The following is a 24,932-nucleotide window of genomic DNA, read 5'->3' on the forward strand; positions in this document are numbered from 1 at the left end:
CACAACAGCCAGCCCTGGGAGTAAATTAATCATGGTGGCTTGTTGTGATGTATGAACCAGATGAGAGATTCAAAATCAAGAGTTTGAAACATATGGCATGGAACCGTCACACAAAAGAAAACAAAAGAAGTCATTGGGAAGCTGGAGACAAAAATTCATAAATTCAGTAGGCATACTGATTGCCTTCTCCTCCTGACCCATGAGTAGATGCCAGCTGAGGATGCCATCAAAATACACCATTCTATTAAATGATTAGTGAATACACACACACAGCCCTCAAATAGAATAAGGCTGTGGTAGAGATCATCCGTTCCTAGATAACTGGGGAGGGGGTATATCTAATATTAGTCCTACTTAGAGTATATCCATGGAAATAAAAGGAATTTAAGTTAGACTACCATTCTTTACAATCTAATGTCAGCTGGAGCGTTTTCCACATTTGTCATTGTGGCAGAGCCACACATCCACTTATCAAAAAATGAGGTTTGTGGTTTAGGACACAGAGTTTTGCAACCTGCTTCCCCAGCTATTGAAGGCTGCAGTCCCATGGCAAGGTCTAAAAGCCCCAGTTTTGGGGGCTTACAGAATTCCAGTGCACAGTGAGAAGAGCAACAGAGGCAGTCGCTGGCTCTCCATTCCCATACCCTTCATTAGCTCATCTAGCATGGAAGGCGAGAGAAAAGGCTTTGGGACAGCTCATATCCTGACCTCTCCAATCTCCTCTTCACCAGCCCCCTGCAATGCTACCTTAAATCCCTCTTGATGGCTACTTTCCCCACCTTGGACAGCAGCTTAAATGCCTTTTCCATAGCAGCTGCAAGGAGGAAGAGCTAGTCAGGGGGAGAGGAGCTGGAGCTCTAATTCCTCCTTTTGAGGGCAAAACACTGTCCTTAAGCCACACAATTTCTCCATTATCAGTTTTCTGAGGAATAACACAGAATTTATCCCTTTATATTGCTTCTACTTCATAAGCAGCAATTCTTTCCAAGAGCAAAAGATGCAAGGATCACAGCTTTGAAGGGCTGTTGACATCTTTTAGCTTTGCCATCTCATTAAAGATAAGGTCAAATGAATCAGAAATATTTGGTGGCAATTATACTTACTCTCCTGCTTCAGATTCAACAGTGTACATAATGTGGCTGGTCTGTGCGGTGGAACAGAATAGACGGATTCCATTGAGTGCCGTGTCATCAAAAGCACCTCCTCCGTACTCTTCTACCTAATGCAGGAAGAGGGAAAACATTGTGAAATCTTTTAAATCTTGCTGAGAATTATGGTGAGGGTGTTGTAAGAGGTGCCACATAGTTTTACCTTTGTACTAAATCCAATGGCATATGACCCTTCTGGACACACGTCCGTCCATGTCCAATAGCCCCAGGGTCCTCCATTGCTAACAGTCAGCATGCTGACATTTGCCCTGCTAGCAAAGGCACCATTAGCACGAAGAATTCTTTTATCAGAGGCTGATGCAAGGCACATCGTGACAAGAAAAAGGACAGTAGAGAAAAGCTGCATCTTTACAATAGCTGGACTAAGAAGCATGAAAGAAGCCGTAAATTTCATGCACCCAGTACTTTATACCTCAGTTTATCTCCGTGAGGGTCACTGAAATATCATATTCAAGACTGCCATTTGGAAAAGTAAACATATATTAATGTTTAACAATGGGAGTTTATTGGCTGTTATTGTTAGCTGAATCTGCAAGGTTTCCCTCAGGTCTGTCCCTGAATGAAATTTACCAAGTACAAAGTGAATCGATTCAGGTTTTTTCATTTAACATCATGGGTATAATAAAAATGTAGGTCCTGCTCCAACATTACTGGAGCATCTGTTCTCCCTATTATTTCTTGTAGAAAATACTTTACCATCCTTTTCTTATAAAATCTGGAATCCTAATTTTCCTAACTAAGAAAAATTAGTTAACATATTTCAGTGTAAACTTGTTTAGGTTCAAGTGATAATCCTCATAACTGCCTGACTCATCAAGGAAAGCAAAAGCACAGGGAAAGATGGAATTACTATAAGAATTCTCTGCCTAGAAAACAACAACAACACGTGTAGGAAACCAGTGAGTGCTTTTCTTACACTGGGAAGACCGGGGTTCATAACTCGACTCCCATCATGGGATGTTCTGAATGTTCTTGGCCCACTTTCTTTGTAGCCTACCTCGAAGATACGTTGTGTAGATAAAATAGGAAGACTAGGAAATTCTTGCGGCTGCATTGAGCTTTTTGGTGAAAGGAGGGCTTTAAATATAATAAATCAGTGACACTTCCCACAAAATTATACAAGATACACAGCATGCCTTTCTTCTGGAATGAGCTGACTTCTCTTAGCAGTTTAAAAAAGCCAATTTTTTGTTACCTATTACATATCCTACTGTTCTGAATTGCACACATGTGCTATTTGTTGCTCTCCCCTTTAGAACAGAAGGAATTGGGGACCCAAATTCTTCCAGTGTTTGAAAGAAGTAGTCAGAAAATAGACCTGTACCCATCCACTTCACAACCAATGCAGCAGGCGTGCATGTTGTACCTCGGTAGCTGCTTCTGAGCATGCAAACACAAGGGGAGAAGCCACCCAAAGAAAGACCAGCTTTGGAAATGCTTAAATGAGTTACTGTCCAATGCAAATTACAAATATATTGATTTAACTGGTTGGTACTATAGTTACACTAAATTAACTGCCTGGGCAGAAGCAGACTTCACTTCTTTCCTAGAGTAGTTCATCCAATTGCCTGGAAAGCGCCTCAAAAAGAGTGAAGACATGCAGTTGAAAGGGCTGAACCATGGTTGTGGTGGGGAGGTTCATAGGATTTCAGATTATCCTTGCTCTCACCCTCTGGACAATGTATAGAGGCCATAGAATTGCACCTAAAGTGACCTTTTATATAAAAAATGATGACCACTTAGATTACACAGAACCCTCAGTTAGGCAAGATCATTTACAACAGCAGGATATTGGTGGTGGTGGTATGATCCTGAGATCATATTTAGAATCAAGTCGCAGGAGGCAGGTGTTTCTTTCAGAGTGCTGCATGATTTATGAGAAAACTTTTCTTTTTGCAACTTGACATATTCTTTGCAAGAGCATGACCCACCTAGAGGTCTGGCAACCTACACATTACTCCCACCTAGATATTTAAAAGTACTACTATATACTACTTATTCAGTATGAATGGGCCCAGTCTTCCATCCCTTGGAGTCAGTGGTAACATTGTCATGATAATCAGAGGTGGACCCATAATCTCTGCTTTGCTCCAGCTAACTTTGGATGCAAAAAATAACTCCAGCAAAAATTAGTTCAGAACTCTAAGGCCAAATATCAAAGATATAAAATAAATATTAAAGATCTTGTTGCACCAGGGAATTTTGGGAATCAATGCATCTCAAGAGGAGGGACCTGCCTGCCAGATGAACTCCAAAGGTGGAGCTTTGACATACATTGCCAGAAAGAACAAGGCCTGGTATTTCATTCATGCAGGCAAACACAAGGGGAAGTTTATTCCAGCAGACAATATAGAACAGGCCTAAGTTTTTAATCTGATGTTGACTAGGCAGCAAATATCCCTGTTACATCCCAATCTTCATATTCCTAAAGGGATAAAAACCTTCCTGCTTAACAGAGCAAAAACCTAACAGAGAGGGAGAAGGAGTCCATAAACTTTCCTGCAGGGTAGACTCTGGTGCAAGAGGTCACAGGCTGGGGCACTAGCCCAGTGCTCAGATTGTGCACTCTTCCATCTTCTAAATCCCTCTTTATACTGTTTCTGTAAGTATTTGTCTCTATGAGGAATGAGGCATTTTCCAGACTTATGCTAATTTTCGGTTTGGTGCTCATTTGCTTCTTGATGACTTTAACTATTGCTGTCTATTTTCTATGGATGGAAAGATGAGTTATTTGTCTGTGCTTGCCGTCTACTGTTGATGGGGTACTTTCTTGGTGTCTCAGGACGATGGGTCATCCTCAGTGCAGGGTGGTTTTGCCTAATCTTTTTAGAGAGAAATGTCTTGTACCTGACATTTTCTCTGCAAGAATGCAAGTTTTCATTATTCACTATCCATTCTTATCTCATTCCCTCTGGCTTGTCCAGGATAGGGGGTAACCTCTGCCTGAACTGACCTTATTCAGTGTGGCCCATGGCACTGCTTCAGGACCTGGGAGCTTACCTTCATTTATTTGTCTGGCTTGTATCCACCCCATTAGCCATAGGCTCTCTGAACAGCTTACAACATATTAAAGAACATTTTAACAAAATGGTACTAATATTGATATATCCATGCATTACAATAAAAAATGAGAACTGAAATACCTATGATGTTAAATGTGACTTGACTGACAGCTAAATCACTAGAAATGCATGTCATTCATGTGCTTGTTTGGCTCCAAAGTATTCTTTAATACTATGGAGCAGCTGAGTGGAAACTGCATTGCTGAGTCTCAGCCATGCAAATTTAGAAAGAGGCTGCTCTGCAGTTGCATGGATGCTGCTCAAGAGGTTCTCTAGGTTGGTGCCAAGGGGAAAAAGTCCAAAGATGGGTTACTTGGACTGTCTTTGGCATTCTTCCCCCATTTATTCAGGGTGACACAAAAAATGTTCACAGTTATCCAATATCTGAGTATACTTCAGTGGGTTTGAGGAAAATGTGGTATTACGAAAATCTGGAAGATTCTAAGAAATGACTGAAAATTTTATCCACATATGGAATAATAGAAAATTGTGCTTCAGTTTGGTCATTCACATAAAAAAGCAAAGGGGATGCTGTAAATGGGACAATGTGGATTTGTCACATCCCATACCTTCTTTTCTGGTATTGTGGAAATTTCAGACTGTCACACGTATAATATTTGTCAAATAGGCACAGATAAGGACATAAGAAAAGACCATGAGATCAGACTAATGGCGCATCTAGTCCAGCTTTTTCTTCACACAATACCAACCAGCTGCCCAAACAGTCCCTCCTGCCCAGCTGGGTTCCCCAGCCACTTTGACAATAAAGATAACATACCCATTAAGATTGATAGGCTCCTCCCTGAATTGGCCAATCCCCTTCTTAAAACCACACAAATTGGATGTTGTTCCTACTTCTTGTGGTGGTGACTTGCATACTTTAACTATGCACTGTATAAAGAAGTACTTCCTTTTATCTGTCCTGAATCTCCCAGCAATCAGTTTCATGAAATATCACTCATATACCCTTGTATAATTTCTTCCAGCTGCTGAGTAGGTATCAGGGAAGACAGGTGGCTCAGATTTGACACTCTTCCAAGGTTAGTATCCAATATCTCACCTGCCCCCATATCTGGCCCTGGTTGTCTCAATCAATTGCCATGAAAACAGACTGCTAATATGTATGTTATGCAACCTCACAGATTTGATTGGATCAGCTCAAGGCAAGATCGCAAGCTGTATTTCTGCCTCTTTGCGTGACCTGTGCATTGCAAGGATAAAAGAAAGTCTGACCAGGAACAGCCTTCTTGTGTGGATTGACCCTGAAGTATACAGGGCCACTGTCTGCCAGGAAATGGCATGGGAAACTATCCATATAGAAGACCGAAGCCGGGTATGCAGCCCTTTCATTGAGTAGCCCTTGCTCAGTCTAGAAGCAGAACAACTGGCTTCTGCCCTGGATCCAGCCTTCAGGAAGCACAGAGAGGGAAACCTGCTTGCTGCTGCTGGGTGCTTGTGAGAAGGAGAGAACTAGATGAGGCCCAAAGATCTGTGTACACACGCACCAGACACGTCCACTCATGCACTGTTGGTGGGACAGGGTGGCATTCATCTTTCCCCCTATATTTGGCATGCTCACCATTCTAGAAAAGTAAGAAACGGAGCAAATTTTAAGCTTTCATTTTTTAAAGGGGAGAAAATGCTAGGGAAAATTCGCGTTGCTCTCTGTGTGGTCATGTAATGGCTGCCCCATTTTCAGGGAACGTTGTAACTGAGGTGTGGGCAGCCTCTGGATGCTCCAGGCCCCTTGTTGACTCCCACATCCCATGGAGCAGCATGCAATCTGTGGGATGGATGACCCCCCCCCCCAGAAGGCCCGTAATTGCTAGTTTGCCACCCAAATTCAGAGATGAACTAACCTGGAGTGCTAAAGAGCACTCCAATGGATAATTATGTGAGCTAAATTTAATCTTTTTGGTGTGTCACAGCAGGAGCAGGGCACCAAACATACCCAATTCAGCTGGGAAACAAGCTAAATATGGGCCATTTGGGGGCTCCATAGCTGCTACCAATGACATATACTTACTATTTAGTATTAAATAGATGTTTATTCCACACAGTAGCCCAAATACTCTCAGGTTATTGAAAGTTTCAAAGGCTTTGAAGGCTATATGGACAAAAGTTACCTTTTGATGACCAACAAGGGTTGTTGGGGACAGCAGTTGCTCCAAGGGGGTCTGTAATGACCCATTGACCACGGGTTGGTCATCTGATTTGCAGTAACAGTGAATGCATGGTTCCCTTTATATGGGCATAGGCAAGGAACATGTTTCCATTAGTCATACAGCAAAACAAAGTGTAGTGGTTAAGAGCGAGGAACTGGGATTCAGTTGGCCTGGGGTCTAGTCCCCCCCCCCCGCCCCCACTCAGCCATGGAGCCAACTGGGTGACTTTGGGTCAGCCACAGACTCTCAGCCCAACCTACCTCACAGGGTTGTTGTTGTGGGGGAAAGATTGAGAGCATAATGTAAATTGCTTGAGTTTATTGTAAAAAAGGTATGATATAAATCTACAAAATAAATTAAAATGAATGTACTATTTGAGGGAGTGTTACTTTTCCATATGGAATCCAACCTGTTTTGCTTTCTGGACAGGTGAAAATGTTATCTCATACAGTGCTGTGAGTGCTGGAAAACAATTCCGCCACAACCCTGAAAGGTATCTTGAGAGTAATATAATAATTGAGAAACACATGCATATTCATTGCACAGTAGATTGTTCACAAAGAATGGACCACCAGCTTCAACAGAATTTATTGACAGCAGAACAAACGGACGTCGTTTAGGGCTGTATCATCTTTCACAGGTCCCTGGTATGGCTCCTGCTTAGTCTGAATGCCACAAATTCCACCATTAAGACAAGGCTTGCTCCACTCACTGTAGGCCCCAAAGGGACCACCAGATTCCTCCAAGATAACGCCATTGCTACAACGGAACTTGATGTTGTTCACTGCTGTGTCATCATACAGCGCCCCTTGCTCGGGTTCAACTTGCAGCTGAAAGGACTGTAAAACCCCATTCCGTGGACACCATCTAACTCCTGACCAGTGCCCAAAGCTAGAAAAAGAAAGGAAAAACTGTTAAAAGCAGCATTCAACTTGACTTAAAGGTATTTTTGAGAAGTAGGGTTAATTTGTAAATAAAGTGAGCTAGATTTTCCTTCTATATGCTGAAGGTGACTTCTACTCACTGAATGGCTGTTTTATATCCTGCACTGTACAAGCTATTCTCAGCGTCAGCAAGTGCTTGTACAAGTTCGCACAAACTCCTATAAAATGTAACTATTAGATAATTGTGCCCACTCTTGCACTATCATTTACAGAAGTGTGCTACCACCTTTGTCTCCTTCTGCTCATAGTCCCTTGAATTCAATTCAATAATATGTCTCTCTTACACACACAAATAATAGTAATAATATATTTCCCTCCCAGATCCTTAACAAGCTAGTTATGCTAAAGTTCCATCCTATGTTCAACTCCAAGGGTTAGAGTTATGACTAATGCTTATGTCTCATCTAAGTCAGTGGTGACAAGCTAGTCACCTCTTAAGCTGCATTGATTACAATGGGACTCTACTAATTCTTTATGGGCTGAGGCTACTGGCTTCTGTTTAGAATTCTGTAAGAAGAGCTATTATCCTCATCATCATCTTGAGTCTTTCTCCCCTGAATCCCTTGCATCTCCCTCCAATGTGCTCAGGAAGGTTGGCAGATCCCCCAGAACAATGTGAGTGGTGGCATATGAGGTTGCAGGATCAGTGAAAATTACCCACAGCAGACACCTGCAATGGATCCAAGATCCTTCTGTTAAGGTGAAGTGTCTTTCCATTCCTGGAGGTGCACCTTTGAATTCAATTCATTATATCCGCCATACACCCCAAGTTGTTATTTAGTCAGTAACCAAGCTTCTCATATTTTTGATGTAATGCATGATAGGTACCACAAAGGCAAGTATGCAGAAACTATTTCTGTTACCACATATTTGTACAAAAAGGCTGCTAGACCAAGTTAAACTTTTAAATGCCCTGTTCATTCAGTATAAGATTCAACTGAACAAACAGCAGTTTGTTTAAATAGAGCAAATTTATAGACAGTAGAAAAGTTCTTACTTCAAATAAACTAATCCGAAGCCGCCCTGAGGCTTATGTGCCCCGAGCCGCCCCGAGGCTTATGCAAATGGGGCAGCATATAAGTCTTCCAAATAAATAAATAATCAGCACTGGAAAGAAAATGTCTCTTTTCATTTGGTATGAGCACACTGCTGAGGGGTGGGCGGGAAGATGGCCGCAATCTTTGTTGTTGTCACTTTGCTTCACATTTTTCTGATTTAAAAAATGGTTACAGAACCGATTAACCTTATTTACATTGAACCTTATGGGAAATTTAACTTGGCTCACGACGAATTTGGGTCACGACCAGAGTCCTGGAATGGATTAAGTTTGTGAGCCAAGGTAGCACTGTACTGTAACATCAATCAGTCAGTCAGTCAGTCAGTCAGTCAGTCAGTCAGTCAGTCAATTACTTAATCAATCAAAATTGTTTGGCAAGAATTAAACTTACTCTCCAACCTTAGATTCAATGGTATACATAATGTGGCTGGTCTGCTCTGTGGAGCAGAATAAGCGGATCCCATTGAGTGCCGTGTCATCAAAAGCACCTCCCCCATACTCCTCTACCTAATACAGGGAGAGGGAAAACAATATTCTGACATTGTGAAATCTTTTAAATCATGCTGATCCTATGGTAAGGATATTGTAAGAAATGCTACATATACTTACCTTTATACTAAATCCAGTGGCATATGACCCCTCTGGACACATCTCAGTCCATGTCCACTCACCCCAACGTCCTCCATTAGCAACTGATATTGAGCTATAGCTAGCTCTGTTCGCAAAGGTGGCATTAGCACGAACAATTCTTTTATCAAAGGCTGAAGTAAAGCACACCAAGGCAAGAAAAAGGACAGCAGAAAGGGCCTGCATCTTTACAGAAGTTGGACTAAGAAGCATGAAACAGGTTGTCAGCTTCATGTGTTCTGCAATTTATATCTCAGTTTATCTCCATGAGGGTCACTGAAATATCATATTCAAGACTGGCACTTGCAAAATTAAATGTACATTAATGTTTAGCAATGGGAATTTATTGGCTTGTATTGTTAGCTGAATCTGGAAGGCTTCCCATAGGTCTGTCCTTGAATGAAATCTACCAAGTACAAAATGAATTGGTCCAGTGTCAAGTGTCAGTTATGTAAACATTCCACTCTTTGTAGAGCAATAAAACTGAAGTCCTTTAATGTTAATTGTCTACAAGATTTACAATTCTACAGATAAGTTCCCTAATAGCGGTCCTTGCTAAGCAGAGGTCAGCACTATAACGGCTTCTCTTTCTCTCTGAGCTCACGTGGGATCATTCTCCCAAGTCACGCCTTTCTTCCCTCTTACACTGTCTACTTTGTAGTTGTTCAAATCTACGTAAAAGACGTCTGTTCTGGGCTCTTGAAAAATCGACGACACCTATTGTGTCTTCTGTTTCTGGCTCAGAGAGATCAGCATGGGGAGTGGAGGAGACAGTTTGCTCTGCCTCTTTCTGCGTAGAACTTGCAGCTCCCTCTTTCTCATGACTCTCGGTCTCTGATAAAGGTCCAGGCGTTTGCTCAACGTGCTGGGGCTCAGGGGAAGATGCAGTAGCTGGTTCAGCCATCCCTGCATTGGGTTGTGGGGTCAACTCTTGGGCACTGGGTGCCAAGTGCAAGGTCTCCTCGTGAGTCACTGTTTCTGTCAGAGCTTCATGAACGTCATCCAGATTCTCCCACAAAATTACATCCATGGGCTAATTACTGGATTTTCTACTCCACCTTAAGTTTTTGTTATAGGCCTGTAGAAAGTTCTTTAGCATCCTTGTCTTATGGCATTTGGAATCCTTTACTGAGAAATCTCAATTAACCTAGTTGGATTTACTTTTAAGTAATAGAATCAAGTTCAGGTTGTCATCCTCATTAAATTTCTTCAAAATTAAGAATAGGAAAATCACAAGGAAAATTGCTCTGATTATAAGAATTCTCCAGGTTAAAAACATGAAAGCAAACTTGTATAGTGGTTAGAGCATTGGACCTGGACTGGGGTTGAGATCTCAGCTCTGGGTGACCTATTTCTCAGCCTAACCTACCTCACAGCATTGCTGAAGATAAAATAGAGAGAGAAAAGGAGATCTCAATGTAGTAAATAATGCCTTTGATACCTACAACAAAGTGGTACAAGTTTTACATTGCACAAGTTAAACTTCCTGCTAGAATAAGCCACCTTCCCTTGCCATTTAAAACAAACAACAATTATACTTTTTAAGTTTTGTTATCTATCATATGTTATTGTTCTAGTGTTAATTAATCCAGGTTTTTTGATAAGTCTTCCTTTTTGTTCCATTCTTAGGGTGTGGAGTGGCACACAATTATTATCAAGTTCAGACCCCAAGACAATGTGTCGGCCTTGTCATATGCAGTAATAAATGAATATTTGACAGTAATTTGAGACTCATCATGGATAGGGTGCTTTCACTGGTGCTGGTTCCATTGAGGACTGCAACTGCACCCCTCAAATCACAGCAAAACATGTCAGAATGATAAGTAGCCACTTAAATCACTGCACAGTGTGTTCCATCCAAACTACAATGCAGCCCACAATGGTAGTTCATTGTTGTTGGCTATTGGGTAGTGTAGAAATAGTTACATGAATAAAGTAATATAGTACATTATGGATGCTAGGCCCCCGTTTCCTCCAACATACCAATAAAATGTCAAACATATGGCTAATGTCAAACATCATGGTCAAAAGTCTGAGAAGGTCTTGATGCTGAGATAAATCTAAATGAATCCCACTGGAAAACCTGAAGTATTTCACACATTTAAACCTATATTGTTGATTGTGGTCCCGCTGTATTATATAATGTGAGTTTAGAGGAACCTGCAAATGATTGTATTATGGACATTACTGATGGAATAATCTTTGATTATCAAACATCAAGGTATTTTTGCAGTTGCTGTTGACAGAACTATGTAGTAAATTCTCTCACACCCTGGTGGGGTAAATGAGTGAAATTACTAATATGCTTCCTTTAGTACAAAAGAAACCAAAGACACAGCCTTGCTTTCTTTTTTAAGTGAGCAAGGAAAACTTGGCTTTCCTGAGTGGAAAACTTGCATTTGGGTGGTCCTCTACAATCTAGCTGGCAAATAGAGCCTTTAAATTAAATTTAGCCTAATCTGGCAGCCAAACAAACCCTCTTTTAGGAAGACCTTCCATCTGAGCAATATACCAGCAATATACTAGCAGAATGACCTCTGGCTCAGGTCATTAACTTTATCTTACAGTTTAAACTCTCTTAAATGAATGTGCATGTGCATTTCTAGACCTTAAGTAACATGCTCTTGCAAGCGCTGATAGGGTACTGGCTAGTTCCCTGTACTTCAGGTTGCTTCTGTACACCTTTGGGCATGAGTACGTAATATCTTCCTGCTGAAAGACCAGTTACATCTCAGAGCTTTTTGGCATAGTGCTCCAGTAGTGGGTGGGACCAATGGTTAAGAGCAGAGGAACAGACCCACCTGCAGCATACATGACCTTAAAATTCTTAGTGCCAGTCAATAACCGCTAGAAGCAGCATTTCTAGCTTTCAGAATGGGGAAGAAACTACACAAAACCCAGGATGCAACTGAATGATTGCTAGATGGGAGAAAGGGCCCCCAAAGAGCTGGATTTGGCTTGCAGGTCTGCATTCTAGTATCCTGTCACAGATGTGGCCTCCTTTCTCTCTAGAAAGTAGAGGAAAATGTTTATCTTCACATAATCTGGAATGATGGGATTGTAGAAATAGGGAATATTCTTCCAATAAAGCATGTGAATGCTACAGCTTTTAAATGTTTAGCTGCAGAACTCCTTTTGCTCACGTTAGCATACTAACACTTTATTTGAAGTTTAAATTATATATACCATGTTTTTTGGATAGACTGAAGCAATCTGGTCCTCCAGAGACCATCATGTGGCAGCCTGGCATATGGCAGGAGTGAAGAACATTCAGCCCTCTGGTTATTAGCTGACTACAGCTTCCATCAGTCCTGGGAGCTGCAGTCCAACGTTCTCCATCCCAAGCACATGGGCTGGGGAAGTGACAGAACCGGAGAGACAAAATACAGCAGCAGCTTGCCTCCCAACAAATGGTGATCATATTACAGAGCTGCTTGCACTGTGGAGTGCTTCCATTCAGGGCTCAGCTGATCATGCAGTCTTGGAGGATGCTTGATTCCTGACTTTCCATTGTTTTCCTCTTCAATAGTATCCTATGGCTACCATGGGCACTCCATCTCCATTTGGCTTTTTGGGGGGATTCCATTGTTGGGGGTATTTTTCCTAAAGTTCTGTTGCTTGGTACAAGCCCAAGCCTATTGCTAACTCCTTGTTCAGAGATAGTTCCTGAACACCATTTCGCCCACATATTATTAGTATATCTGATCTGCTGAACTCTATGGCCAATGTATCCATGACATGCTCAAACCTATTGGACATGGGCTAGCAACAGTGCAAAGATTAGCAGGAGCTCTGTAAGAGGCACATGAGAGTTTTCTTTTGAATCGTTTCATCGCCTACCTAAGTTATTCCACTGATGTGTAAGAATTCACAACCAGCACTTCAGAACAGTTTTATTGCTGTATGCCAAGTGGAGTGGCAATTCTCATTTACTCCCCTGGGGGTGTATATACAATCAGTAATAAATATTATTGACTCCTAGCTTTGACTGAATTATGTAAGCTTTCCCCCACATCACAACCGGATTTTTCAACATGGGAACACTTTCAAAAGATCTCATACATGGATTCTAAGGCAGTTCCCACTAGCAGCAGCATGTATGGAAAGGTAAGCATACCCAGCCCTCAGGACTATACCACTACTCTCTACAGGACTGCTGATCACCATCAGTCAGTTTCAAGGAAGGCAGGAAAGCAGCACAGAGCACCCACACTCTGCCAGGAAATATGTAACAGAATTTGAGGTGTGTAGTCTTTTAAGTCATTCTCTCATACTAGTACAGACCTAGCCCCATTTGAGCTCATGTGAAAGGTCCAAACAGTTTGAAATTCAACCTGAAATAGGTTAGTTTTCCATGAAAACTGGCAGAATCTAAAATTCTTTTGCATTATTTCTTGTGTCAATTAATTTTAGCTTCTTTATATACAAATATGATCAGTTCACTGGCATTTCTAGTCGCCATATATTAACTACCTATCAATGATGGTGTGGATTTTTTTAGTGTTTTATTTCCCAATAGAATTTTGTACATATCATTCACTAGTAACAGTGAACACATGCCAATTGTAAACATGATATTGGGCAAGCTTGGCAACGGCAAAGTTCCCATTAATGCTTTTCAGATGATTACCCCTAAAAATTATGAGAGAATATGTATTACTGAAATGTATAATTGTTTCAGTGTTAAATGACACTGTTTAAAGTGCAAAATAATTATTTGTGACTTTAAAAAACATACCATTTACAAACTTTGATGTGAATACAATGTTTCAGTGCCACCTGCTGGCCATGAAGAGCAACTGATGTAACACATGGTTTTAAACAACAAAGAAAACATTAATTGATGATAAATTGTCAGTCAAAAGTAGTTCTCAAAAGTCAGAAATGCATACTGCCACTGTGTATTGCCATTAACTCTTGTGGTGGGTTACCACTGAATATCAAAATGAAATGAAACTGTGCTTCCTCATTCCAAGATTATAAAATTAAATTGTTATGCTGAATTATTTATACTTGTATGGAGGTAACAATCATTTTAGAACATGTTGTTTAGATGGCAACAGTCTGGGAGGCAGATTAAATTTTATACAAATTCTTTCTAAGATAAAAACTGTTAAGGCAGAACAGACACTTATTTTCCCACACAAAACTACTAAAAATATCCACAAAGTGTTACCAGAATCACATCCTAAATTGCAAACCCACCTGAAAAGCCCAATTACAAATTAAGTAAACAAGGAAGTAATGAGATTTTCAGATACATATTTGAGAAGATGGAAGCAAATGGATCTCTAAAGTCTCTTGCTGATATACCAGACATAAAAACCAGTGCCTCAAGTTTATACATAAAGATGCCTGCTTAAATCTAAGGCAAACTGCACTGTCAAAGCAAGATTTTGCTTAGATAATACAGCGTGGGATGCTGTGACTGAGCAAAAAAGATAAAGAGAATTGGAATTAGCTTGATGTCAACAAATCTGGCCTATGATATAAAACACTTTTAGGAGCCAAATACAGCATGGGATGAAGTTTTCTTGCTCTTAATTCAGGACTCAGTGGTTCATTTCCTGCACATGGCTGTGAAGAATCCAAGAGTACAGGAACAAGTGTTGGTTTGCAACTACTTGCCAGATTTGGAATGCTCACACACGTCTTCATGCATTGTGGGCTGTCACTATTTCAATCTTACCCATAAAAATTTATTTTGTATAAATATTAAGAGCTTCTTATGCAAGCAAACATATCAGTTTTTCTTTCAAACTACTGAAGCAGTCCTTGTGTCTTCTGCTTAAATACCACCACAGTATTCTTCAAGTTCAGCAAAGTTTCAAATAATTGTCAACATTTAACCAGTTCCTTGTTTGTTGTAGGTGCCAAGACTTCTTCACCACATATAAACTGTTCCTAAAATAAGAAAACAACATTCTTATCTTTGTGCTGCCACCATCAAACAGAAGAATGAGCTTTGTGTTGAAGTTCTGCTACTCCCAAAATGATTATTTATATATATTAATGTAAGTAGTTATAATAAGCTGCTAAAATCTGTTTATTATGTAAATATTTCTAGAATAAGCAAAACAATCTCTGGGAAAAAAAAACCTGTTTCTATAAAAATTTCTCTTATAATTATTGCTTACCCAACAACAACCCCTCCCCATTGCAAGAGTAGCCTGTGATTACATGGAACACACACTTATTGGAATTAGGTTGCACTGAACACCATGAGGCTGACTTCAAACTAAGCATGCACAGAGACAGATATAAAGAACATCTTAATTTCAGGGGAACAACAACATTAGCTCAGCCTTGCAGACTAAATCTTCACCCTTCTTTCCCTCATTATTGTACGCTGCCACTGCTTCTATAAACACTAGCCTGTTTTTTCAGCTTCTGTTGCTTGCACTAAAATGGTGGCTGTTGTCATGATATATCACAACAGGCCCCCATTTCAATACTGTTATTGAACAGCAGGAAAAACTGGATGTGGGTTTGAAAGCAGAAGAGAGGATGCTGATGGACAACTGAAGCAGTCATATATTTACTTTGTACTTCAGGGTTGGACTTCATTGAATACCATCAGTACAGTTAAATAGATGTCGCATACCTAAACTCCACTAAAAAAACTCATTTATCCTAAAGCCATGCTGTTCCATTATTCACATTTCTTCCACTGAGATGAGCTTGTTGGTATAAAAAAATAGAAGAGTTTTTGGCAGCACAAAAAGTCCATAACAATGGCCCTCTTCTTAACCCATATCAACATACTTTTGCCTATACTGCTAAATTTAAATACCTTGTTAACAGAATTCTGTATAGCTCTAAGTATGTTGACCTAGATGCAAGTTCCACTGATTTCAATGGGACCTGCTCCTAGTAAGTGTGCTTAGGATTTACACTGAGACTGTTGACCATGTAAAGGCTTTCAAAAGGCCTCTGAAAGGCCATCGACATATTGCTTTGACTTGATGCAATCTCCTCCTTGGAAGAAAAAAAAAAAAAGAATATAAACCATGTGTTCCAGTAAACATGGATCATAGTCTAAAGAGAAATTCTATTATTCTGTGATAACAAGAGAAGTGCCAGGAAATTTTAGGACATAACTGCTGTTATTTGCATCCCATTCATTTCACTGGAAGTAAATGTACCTTATTAAATGGGGAAAAAGAATACTTCCAGATAGGCACCGTATAAACTGTACATTTCCTATAGCAGCATATTCTTGACAATTTATGGAGTATCATAAGAGATTATGAATTCCAATAATATATTACAATGCATACAAATGTGCAAAACTAAAATAAATGAATCACTTTGCCCAGAAAACAGGTCAAGACAATCACCACACCTACCCATGCTCACTCCTCACCTTGTCATAGATGACTTTTATTATGAGCGAACAGCTTGGACAAGTGGCCACATCTTCACCATTCTCCAGATCTTCCTGCAATTCCACACAAGAGCAAATTATCTTCTGGACAAGGCAAAACCATACCTAGCCATTGAAGCTGTGAGGAAATGAAGCCAAATGCAGAACCCCTTCACCAGTTCCTCTTGAAGTAGGTGAGCATGTTCTAGCTTGTTATTTAGTACCTATTAATTTTAAACCCCCTCTCAATGGTTGGACCAAAGGAGCAGAAAAGTGGGAATCTGAAGAAAAGCAACTGTGCATGAATCACTTTCAACGCCAGGTGAAAATATTCCTATTTGCTTAGGTAATAAAATTGTTGTTAACTGTAGCAGTTTTAAGAATACCACTGGATGCAAGTGTTTTTTACTCCTAATGAAGTATGCAATGCAGAGGTATTCATGGATCCAGCATTATTTCAGGTTAGCTGTTGTCATTCAGAGAGCACTGTTTTCTTTCAGTTTCACCCAATTTGTCAGCTGTACCTTCTCCTGAAGAAGGAGTTTGTCACCACCACATATACATATAGGTAACTTTTGGATTAGACAATGAAGACATGCTATGGGTCTGCCCTCAAATACACTTCAAAATTTTAATTGCTTCAAAATGCAGGTGCTTGTTTATTAAGTTGGGCTAGCTACATGGACGGCAGTATTTATTTGATTTATAGCCACTCTACCCTAGAAGTTCAAAAAAAGCTTGTAGAAGTATTTCTAAATGTTAATAGCTTGGCCCTTCAGGACTCATAATCAAATTATGCCAGTGCTGACAGAGTAAACTGGTTTGTACAACATGCTGGGGCTCACTGTCAATTATTTAAACCATGGCAAGTCATGGGCACATTTTGAATACACAGTCCCCAGGGTTGACGTGTCATACAAACCTGGCCAACAGAATTTATGGAGAGTATAAACTACCCTTACACAACACTACAGTAAGCTGAGAGTTGAACAAAAGTTTAACCTTTGCATAACCAAACAACCAGGTTCACACAATATAGCAATCCTCCTGCCCCCACTAGGGCTTGCTTATTCAAAACAATGGCAGGCACATACTGAGAATGGACTATCCTGTTGTGTGAAACAGCCCAAATGCACTGGCTGCCAAAAGGGTTCAGTCAAGAGCAAAACTGTTGAGGTCAGAAAACCAATACATTGTAGGTTAAAGCTCTTGCTATCAATAATGACGCTCTTAACCTTTAGAATTAATAATAAAAACTGGGAAACCAGCAAATGAATGGTGAGGGGGTGGGTGGGTGCTGAGATGATGGAGCCAAGTCATCTGAGGAAGGCTGGAGGGCTGGATTAAGGATCCAGGAGGACCAGATTTGGTGTCTGGCCCTGAATTTCTCCAACCATGCTACAATAATACATGACCATCATGGCTTGAAGCCACTGATAGCCTTATTATCCATGAATTTGCCTGATCCCATTAAAAAGCCATTCACATTGAAGGTCTTTTCTACCCTCGTGGTAGCAAATTCCAGAGCAAATGCGATGTATTGTTTAGAGCGCTGGGCTGCGACAGAGGGGGATCCAGTCCCCCCACCTGACCATGAAGCTCACTTGGGCCAGTCACAGCCTCTCAGCCTAACCAACCTCACAGAGTTGTGAGAATTAAATAAAGATAAAGAGAACGAAATACAAATTCAATAATGATAATACCAACTGTGAGATGCGGAAAGGAGCAAAAAAGACGGAAACAACTAGCATGGCTTGGTGGGAGCCTGCAGCCACGTTTCGAGCTTCCCAGATTCCTAAATGTTTTGTATTTAATGGTAATTTATTATGTTCTATTGTATTTCAATGTATTTTATTGTGTTGTAAGCCGCCCCGAGGCTTCGGCAAGGGGCGGCATAGAAATGTTATAATAATAATAATAATAATAATAATAATGCTTTACTAAAAAGTAACAGGTCTTACTAAGACAATCATAGGGTCTGTTAGGACTTATTCTAAAGAAGGCGCATGTAGCACCGCCGCCTTATTCATCCATTTCAGCCCCAGCTTCAGGCAAGACCGACGCACTCCCTCCTTTGCCGCTTACCCGCGTGATGAGGAAGCGGTCCCCACATGGGCACGGATAGCTGTAGGTCTCCGTCTCCTCATCGTACTCGAAGTCCTCGATCTCTACTTCATCGTGGAAAACGGACATACCGCAGCCCCACCCTCCGCCTGCCTCCGCGCTTACAGCAAGCTTTAGCTAATATACTGCGTTAAGCCGGCGAACGTCACCTAACGAAGAAAGTAAGCTCTGCATACTACCATCTTGGTTCCGGTGTGACGCAAAGGCAGACCAATCAGCTTTCAGAAAAAAATGGAACGCAGGACGTTGACGTCGTCCTCGTGCTGTCTCACAGCCAATGAAAGAGAGCGAGAACACCATAGAGTTAGGTTTCTGTAGAAAAAAACCCCTATGTTTTTGAAACGTCATGAGTCTTTTACTAATCTCTATGGTAATCATTGTGTGGGATACGCGATCTGTTAGGATAAAGAAAGCCCACGCTTGCTCCTTCGGTACCACGTCAAGGAAGAAACCAATGAGAATCCAGGTGTAAGGGGTATTTTCGCCCCCCCCCGGGAAATATCAGCTAGAGACATTCAAGCGCTGGTTTATACAATCAGGTACGCATGCGCGTCACCAAAAAAAAAAAAAGAATATTATAGAGATAGAAGGTTATAGAATGGCACTTAGTTTTAGCTTCAGTAAAAATGGAAAGAGCCTGTTTTTGTGCGCACAGAGATAGGAGAGGAGAATTTATTTTCTCTATGTTCTTCTGAGGGTAGAGTTAAAGGCCTCAGGCAGCTTTGCGACAGACATTAGAGAGGAGGAGCGCTTTGGCCGGAAGTGTCAAAAACAGGGCCGGCTTCTAGTAGTCGTTTCTGCCGAGTTTCCCCAGTTGCCGGTGTGTCGCCAGTGGCGCTTGAGAGGTGTCGATGGCGGCTGCTCGTGGCTGAGCTGAGGTAGGCCTGGCGAGGCGAGCTTGCCTGAAGAGCTGCTTGGGCAGGTGCCGGTGCCGGTGGCGCGGAGCAGTCGGCGTGCAGCACAAGGGGCTGGTGCGTCCTTTCATCAAGGAGAGCGGCGCAGAGGCTTGCCCCATTTTGTGGTGGCGCCCCCATGACCTCCCTGCTGCGATAGGTCAGACAGCGAATTTGTTTAAACTGGCTTTTCCGACCATTCACTTCTCCGAGTGTTGCTGTGCTATTTGTTTGATAATTTTTCGCGAGCTCACTTTGGGTTTTTAAAAATGGGAAGGTATATGTTTGTCCTCACAACAATCCTGTGAGGTTGGTTTAGTTTAGAGAGGGTAGTTGGACCAGGGGCACCCAGTGAGCTTTGTAGCTGAATGGGAGATTTGAACCAGTTCTCCTTGGTTCTAGTCTGATATTCAACCACTAAACCAAAATTGGTTTTCCATCTAGTCTGGCATTTTGCTTTGTGTAGTAGTGAGTTGGAAGCTAAAAGCACTCATGACCTTCTGCTTGTACCCCCCTTCCAAAATTAGTGTCCAGTGACATGACACAGCCCTTTTCCCCTCATCATTCTCTATCCACATGCTTTGCCATTCTTCCTTGGTGCTATCTAATGCTGATGGCCTTCCAAGTTATTCTGGAGTTCTTTAACCATACACCACCATCCTTCTTAAAGCTCTTTGTGACTTTTATCATGTTCAGTCTTGGAATAACTGTGAATAACTTTTTATAACACTAAAACTTGGAGGCACCTGATAAACATTAGGGATACATCCAGGACAGACAAGAAGTACCTTTTGCCACACAATTCCACAATGAATTTGTGGCGTGCCTTACTACAAGATATGGTTAAGGTACTTAGCTGGAGATGGTGTTAAAAAATTATTAGAAGGAGCCAGATAGGTCTGCGGGTGATTTCCTGTTAGAATAGCCAAGACAGTGTATCTTTCAGTATCAGATCGGGGCAAGGAACAAGGGAAAGCTATTGTCCTCATGCTCCACTTCCCAATAGCTGCTTTCCAGAAACAAAATGTTGAACCTTTAGGATGTTTCCATTTCACTGGTGAAGTACTGAATTTGAAAGGGTGCAATTTGTCCTTGGGTTTCATAGTGAAACAGACAAATCTGAACCCAGTTCTTTTCTCAAAGCCAAAGTTGGGAACCCTCTTTTCTTCCAAGGGCTGCATTCCCACAGGGGAAATCTTAAGGGACTGCACTAGGCCACATACTCCCTTTCATGTACACAGATCTATTTGCACCCCTATATATCCACTCCACTCTGTCTGTTCCTTGGTTCTCCCCCTTTGTTCCTCCCAGCTCTATATCCCACTTGGCAGATAAAAGACTTTAAGAAAACCTTCCATTGGCAGCAGTGCAAGCTTTTTTAAAGGTCCTAATTGCCATGCAGAAGGTAATTTTAAGACAGTGTTGTAGCTGAACAGCATTAATCATTCCCTTTGTGAAAACCCTTCCCACTTCCCAGTTCATCTCCCCAATCAGCAGTTTTGAAAAAAGCTTCCATTGGTATCAATGAAAACTGGTCCCCTCCCCCCTTAAAAAAGCTGATAGGTACATAGAAAGACAGGACTGGGAAGGAGATGCCTTGGGCTGGATTTGGAAGGCCCATGAGCCAGAATTGCCCACCCCTGCTCTAAGTAGTGGCACCTCCACTGATTTTTAAAGGGTTACAGCAAGGGTCCTCAAACTGCGGCCCAGGGGCTGGATGTGGCCAGCCATGCCCATCTCGCGGCACATGCCCACCCCTGCCTTGCCTTCCCGCCCGCCTGCCCGCCCGCCACGAGCCCCGCCTCAGCGCACGTGCCCGTGTGCACCACCCCCACGCCGGCCCCCATGCCAGCCCGTGCGCACCACCGGCACCACCTTTCCGGCCCGCACCCAGCACCGGCACCTTTCAACTGGCCCCCAGTTAAAAAGTTTGAGGACCCCTGGGGTACAGGTTAGATGTATCTACTCAAGGTAGTTTGTGTTCATGTTCAGCCTAGCAGCAGATTATGTTTAGACATAGCTGCTGATTACTGTTTTTTCCTCACTTTGCTTCCCTAAGCTGTCATGAGTTCAAATACATGAGATGCTTGAGTGCTGTTGCATCTGAAATCTGATCTTTATTGTGGCTGTAATGTTCTAGAATAAAAGAGTGCCTTTTAAAAATAGCTTTGAGAGAGGTTTCAGCCTGAAAACAAAAATATAGGCAGAACACATCTGTAAAAATACAAAACCAGAATGTTAAAAAAGAACAACAAACAGCTAACCTAGTTCTGCTCAGCTATGTCACTGTACAGACTCTGGTGCCTCTGGAATATGTATAGGCTGTGGTTGTATTTTATTTTGGCATCTAGTAAATTTGACTTTCAATGTAGTTGCCTCCCATTATTTTAAGAATCTCAAGTGACTTCAGTTGGCAAATTCTCTCTTTTCTGTCACAGTTTTGATACTAGCAAGTAGGGCTCTGCAGAGCTAAGAAACAATGTAGATGATGCTTGTTTCCAACCAAAAAGCAGTCCTTGAGTTCTATTATTTCCTCACTTTAATCCCATGGTCATTTACTTGTGGAACCGAGTTCTGAGTAAACATATATAGAAATGGGCTGTGTAGGATATTTAGTTATTTGTTCAATTTATATTCCACTATACTGGTCCAAGGACTCTGCAAGCAGATTACAATATTACATAAAATAACAATATTTCATAAAATAATAATAAAACAACCCACAATAAAACAGAGAAATATGCAGTGAGGTCAGATATCAAAAAGTTAAATATGTTACAGGTAAAAACAGTATAAATAATATCCAAGTATAAAATCAATTATTAAAATGTCTGAAGAAGAGGACTGTTTTTGCCTGGCACTGAAAAGATTGTAAAGGTGGTGCCAGGCAAACTACTTTTGGAAGGCCATTCCATAAATGGGGCGCAGCCACTGAGAAGGGTCCTCTTCTATTTGCCATTCTCTTTCCTTTCTTAAAGGATGGCTTTCTCAGAAGGGCTTCCTCAACAGTTCTTAGGGACCAGATAGGTATATATGGCAGCAGGTAGTCCTTCAGTATGCTGGTCCCAAGCCATTCAGGTTTTATATGTTAGCACAAGCGCCTTTATTTGGGCCCAGAGCTCAACTCATAGCCAGTGTAACTGATATAATATTGGGGTGATATGGGCGTGCAAACTTGCTTGTCCCAGCAGTTGTGCTGCCCTGTTCTGTACCAGTTGAAATTTCTGGACTGTCTTCAAGGGCAGTCCCACATAGACCATGTTACAATAGTCAAGCGAAGAAGTTACCGGAGTTTGTGTGACTGTGGCTAGGCTCTGCCTGTCCAGGTAAGGCCACAAGTTGGAAAATTAGACACAGCTGAAAGAAGGTACTCCTGGCCATCTAGTCTGCCTGAGATTCAACTGATAGTTTTGGGTCCAGGAGCACCCATATTACATAAGGGTATGCTCTGAAGTACCATATGACATTTCTGTGCATGAGACAAATCATCTTCAGTGTATGTCCCCATGGCAGGTTGTATTGTCTAGTACATATATTATGCTTGCAATTTTTTAACTATGGTTAGGAGCTTTGAAGCATGCTTTGAGATTATGAGCCTGCTTCCCCTTTAGAATTTCATGATGCAGTGAACATCTGTAAAAGTTAAGCATGGTTAATCCAAATATGCCTCTAACTCTAGTTGCAAGCTTTGGTTTCAGACTAATTATGATTAGCATTAATAATGCTGTAGATGTAATGTTGCACCAAGAAAAGGGAGAGGGATTCATACATGAGGGAAAAGGGGGCCTGAGAAGCAAATATTCATGGGGTGCTTGGGCTCTTGCAGCTTTGCAATCATATTTATGAGATTGCATCATTATCTGTACATTGGGCTTGAGTATATATGTTGGGTTGTCCTGTAAAGGCTCAATTGTATTCATTCCTGTCCTGCTTTCTGGGGAGTGCTGGGAATTTTAGGACTTATATAAATATGTGTAAATAAGTGTGCCCGAAGTTATCTATTTGTGTGTCATAAAATTGAGGTAGAGCAGGTTTCTGATCTTAGAAGGTAACTATTGCAATTTTTTAAAAACATTTTTGGTTAAATAGCCCTTATATGTATTTTAAAAAATCCCTAACAAGGAATGTAATGATTTAGCCAACTTGTACACCCAGTATCTTTTACCCTGTTTATTTAATTTAGGGTCAGGTTACTCTCTGCAATGTATGTTCAGAAACAGTGGTAAATATATGCATTCTCATCTGTTTATAGTTCCATTTAAAATGGACTGTGAAAGCTGCCAGCTTTCAGGATGGGGAAGATAGGAGAGAATTCTAATTGTATTCACCTGAACATGTCAGATTACTTCATTAGCCAAATTTGTTGCTACATGATAAGGGAGCTCTGGAAAAATGATGACTTTAAGCAGTCAGAAAATAAATCTAGCATTGTTTTTTTGAAGTGGCTGGTTGTTCTAAGATAATATACTTAATATGATGGGAAGACACGTTCATGAAAATGTCAATATTCATTCTTAAAGTGAATCTTTGAAATGAATTTAAACACCAAGGAAAGTTTAAGCACCAGCAGATGTCACCATTGTTGTAAAATAGCTGATACAAAAGTGTTATAAGGTGCAGCTGGAAAAAGCTGTACAATTATTGTGCATGTAAACTTAAGTGGAATAGTAAAGGGCATAGTTATAAAGCTGTTGCTTGAAATGCCATGCAAATACTGAAACCCTACATACTAGAAGCTAAATCTTATTGAACTAAATGAAGCCTTCGTCCAAGTAAAATTGCCTAGGATTTGATATTTAGGGTTCTTTTCTGACATTTCTAAAATGCTGTCAAGCTTCCCCTACCACAACCTCTCCCTATATAAAATTGGGTCTAGCCAGCAGAGTGTGATACAAACTAGCCACTATAAATTCCTGACTGTTCCTTTTAACTGAGGAGTATTTTCAGTTCATATGAGTCCTCAAAAATCTGAATTTTACTTTGGTGAAAGAGTAAATAGTATGTGTGATAAACTACCATAGTTCTTGTGTGCTCTTGTATTGAACTAATCCCACTGTCAGTGTTGTCAACATAGCATGCTAGTAAAAGTCTGAAAACTCACTGAATTTAGCCATTTATAACTCCATGGATATATGTAAAGAGGGTAACTGCCTGGGAGAGAGAGTGGAGTATCCATGTTTGTCCTATTAAGAGCGGATCCATTGAAATTAATAAGGTAAGGTATCTGTAAGTAAATGAGGTAAGGTACAATCCTAAGTGTATTTAGATGGGAAAAAGTCCTGCAGTTTCCAGGATACAGCTTGGCTGGAGAATGCTAAGAGCTGTATGACTTATTTTTTTTCAAAACATGCAAAAGATTTCACTGTTACTCACAAATGAATCCACTTCTGCATGGGATTCTGCCATGAGGCTACAGTTCTAATATAGTCACTGAACATAACTTGAGCACAGTGGGACTTGCTTTTGAGTAAACTTATACAGGGTTGCATTGTAAGATTCATAGTGGGGGTTAAATTTAAAAAAAA

General features: G+C 41.0%; 3 protein-coding genes and 1 long non-coding RNA gene across 6 annotated transcripts in view; 1 reads left to right on the top strand and 3 right to left on the bottom strand.

Moving 5' to 3' along the window:
• Positions 1 to 1,099: 1,099 nt before the first annotated feature.
• LOC123033891 (vitelline membrane outer layer protein 1 homolog) lies at positions 1,100 to 1,912 on the bottom strand. Its single transcript, XM_044450785.1, has 2 exons — positions 1,312 to 1,912; positions 1,100 to 1,219 (listed from the first exon to the last, which is right to left on the bottom strand). The coding sequence occupies exons 1-2, from the start codon at positions 1,561 to 1,563 to the stop codon at positions 1,100 to 1,102; spliced, it is 372 nt and encodes a 123-aa protein (XP_044306720.1). The 5' UTR covers positions 1,564 to 1,912.
• Positions 1,913 to 6,544: 4,632 nt separating this feature from the next.
• LOC123033874 (vitelline membrane outer layer protein 1 homolog) lies at positions 6,545 to 9,210 on the bottom strand. Its single transcript, XM_044450757.1, has 3 exons — positions 9,003 to 9,210; positions 8,789 to 8,900; positions 6,545 to 7,287 (listed from the first exon to the last, which is right to left on the bottom strand). The coding sequence occupies exons 1-3, from the start codon at positions 9,208 to 9,210 to the stop codon at positions 6,984 to 6,986; spliced, it is 624 nt and encodes a 207-aa protein (XP_044306692.1). The 3' UTR covers positions 6,545 to 6,983.
• A 3,692-nt stretch (positions 9,211 to 12,902) lies between these two features.
• On the bottom strand, positions 12,903 to 18,700 carry DPH3 (diphthamide biosynthesis 3). The gene is made up of 3 exons (XM_044450754.1): positions 18,476 to 18,700; positions 16,391 to 16,465; positions 12,903 to 14,928 (listed from the first exon to the last, which is right to left on the bottom strand). Exons 1-3 carry the CDS (start codon positions 18,581 to 18,583, stop codon positions 14,863 to 14,865), a joined length of 249 nt encoding a protein of 82 aa, XP_044306689.1. The 5' UTR covers positions 18,584 to 18,700; the 3' UTR covers positions 12,903 to 14,862.
• A 263-nt stretch (positions 18,701 to 18,963) lies between these two features.
• LOC123033871 overlaps positions 18,964 to 24,932 on the top strand; it is a 15,187-nt gene continuing 9,218 nt past the window's right edge. The window contains exon 1 of one of the 3 annotated variants that reach the window (XR_006416664.1): positions 18,964 to 19,053. This is a non-coding gene — a long non-coding RNA (uncharacterized LOC123033871). Of the gene's footprint in view, positions 19,054 to 19,191; positions 19,568 to 24,932 lie in introns of those variants that run through there. The other 2 variants (XR_006416662.1, XR_006416663.1) reach the window with 2 other exon arrangements.

This window comes from Varanus komodoensis, unplaced genomic scaffold, assembly GCF_004798865.1.
Source record: "Varanus komodoensis strain SLA01 unplaced genomic scaffold, ASM479886v1 scaffold68, whole genome shotgun sequence".
Classification (NCBI taxonomy): Eukaryota; Metazoa; Chordata; class Lepidosauria; order Squamata; family Varanidae; genus Varanus; species Varanus komodoensis.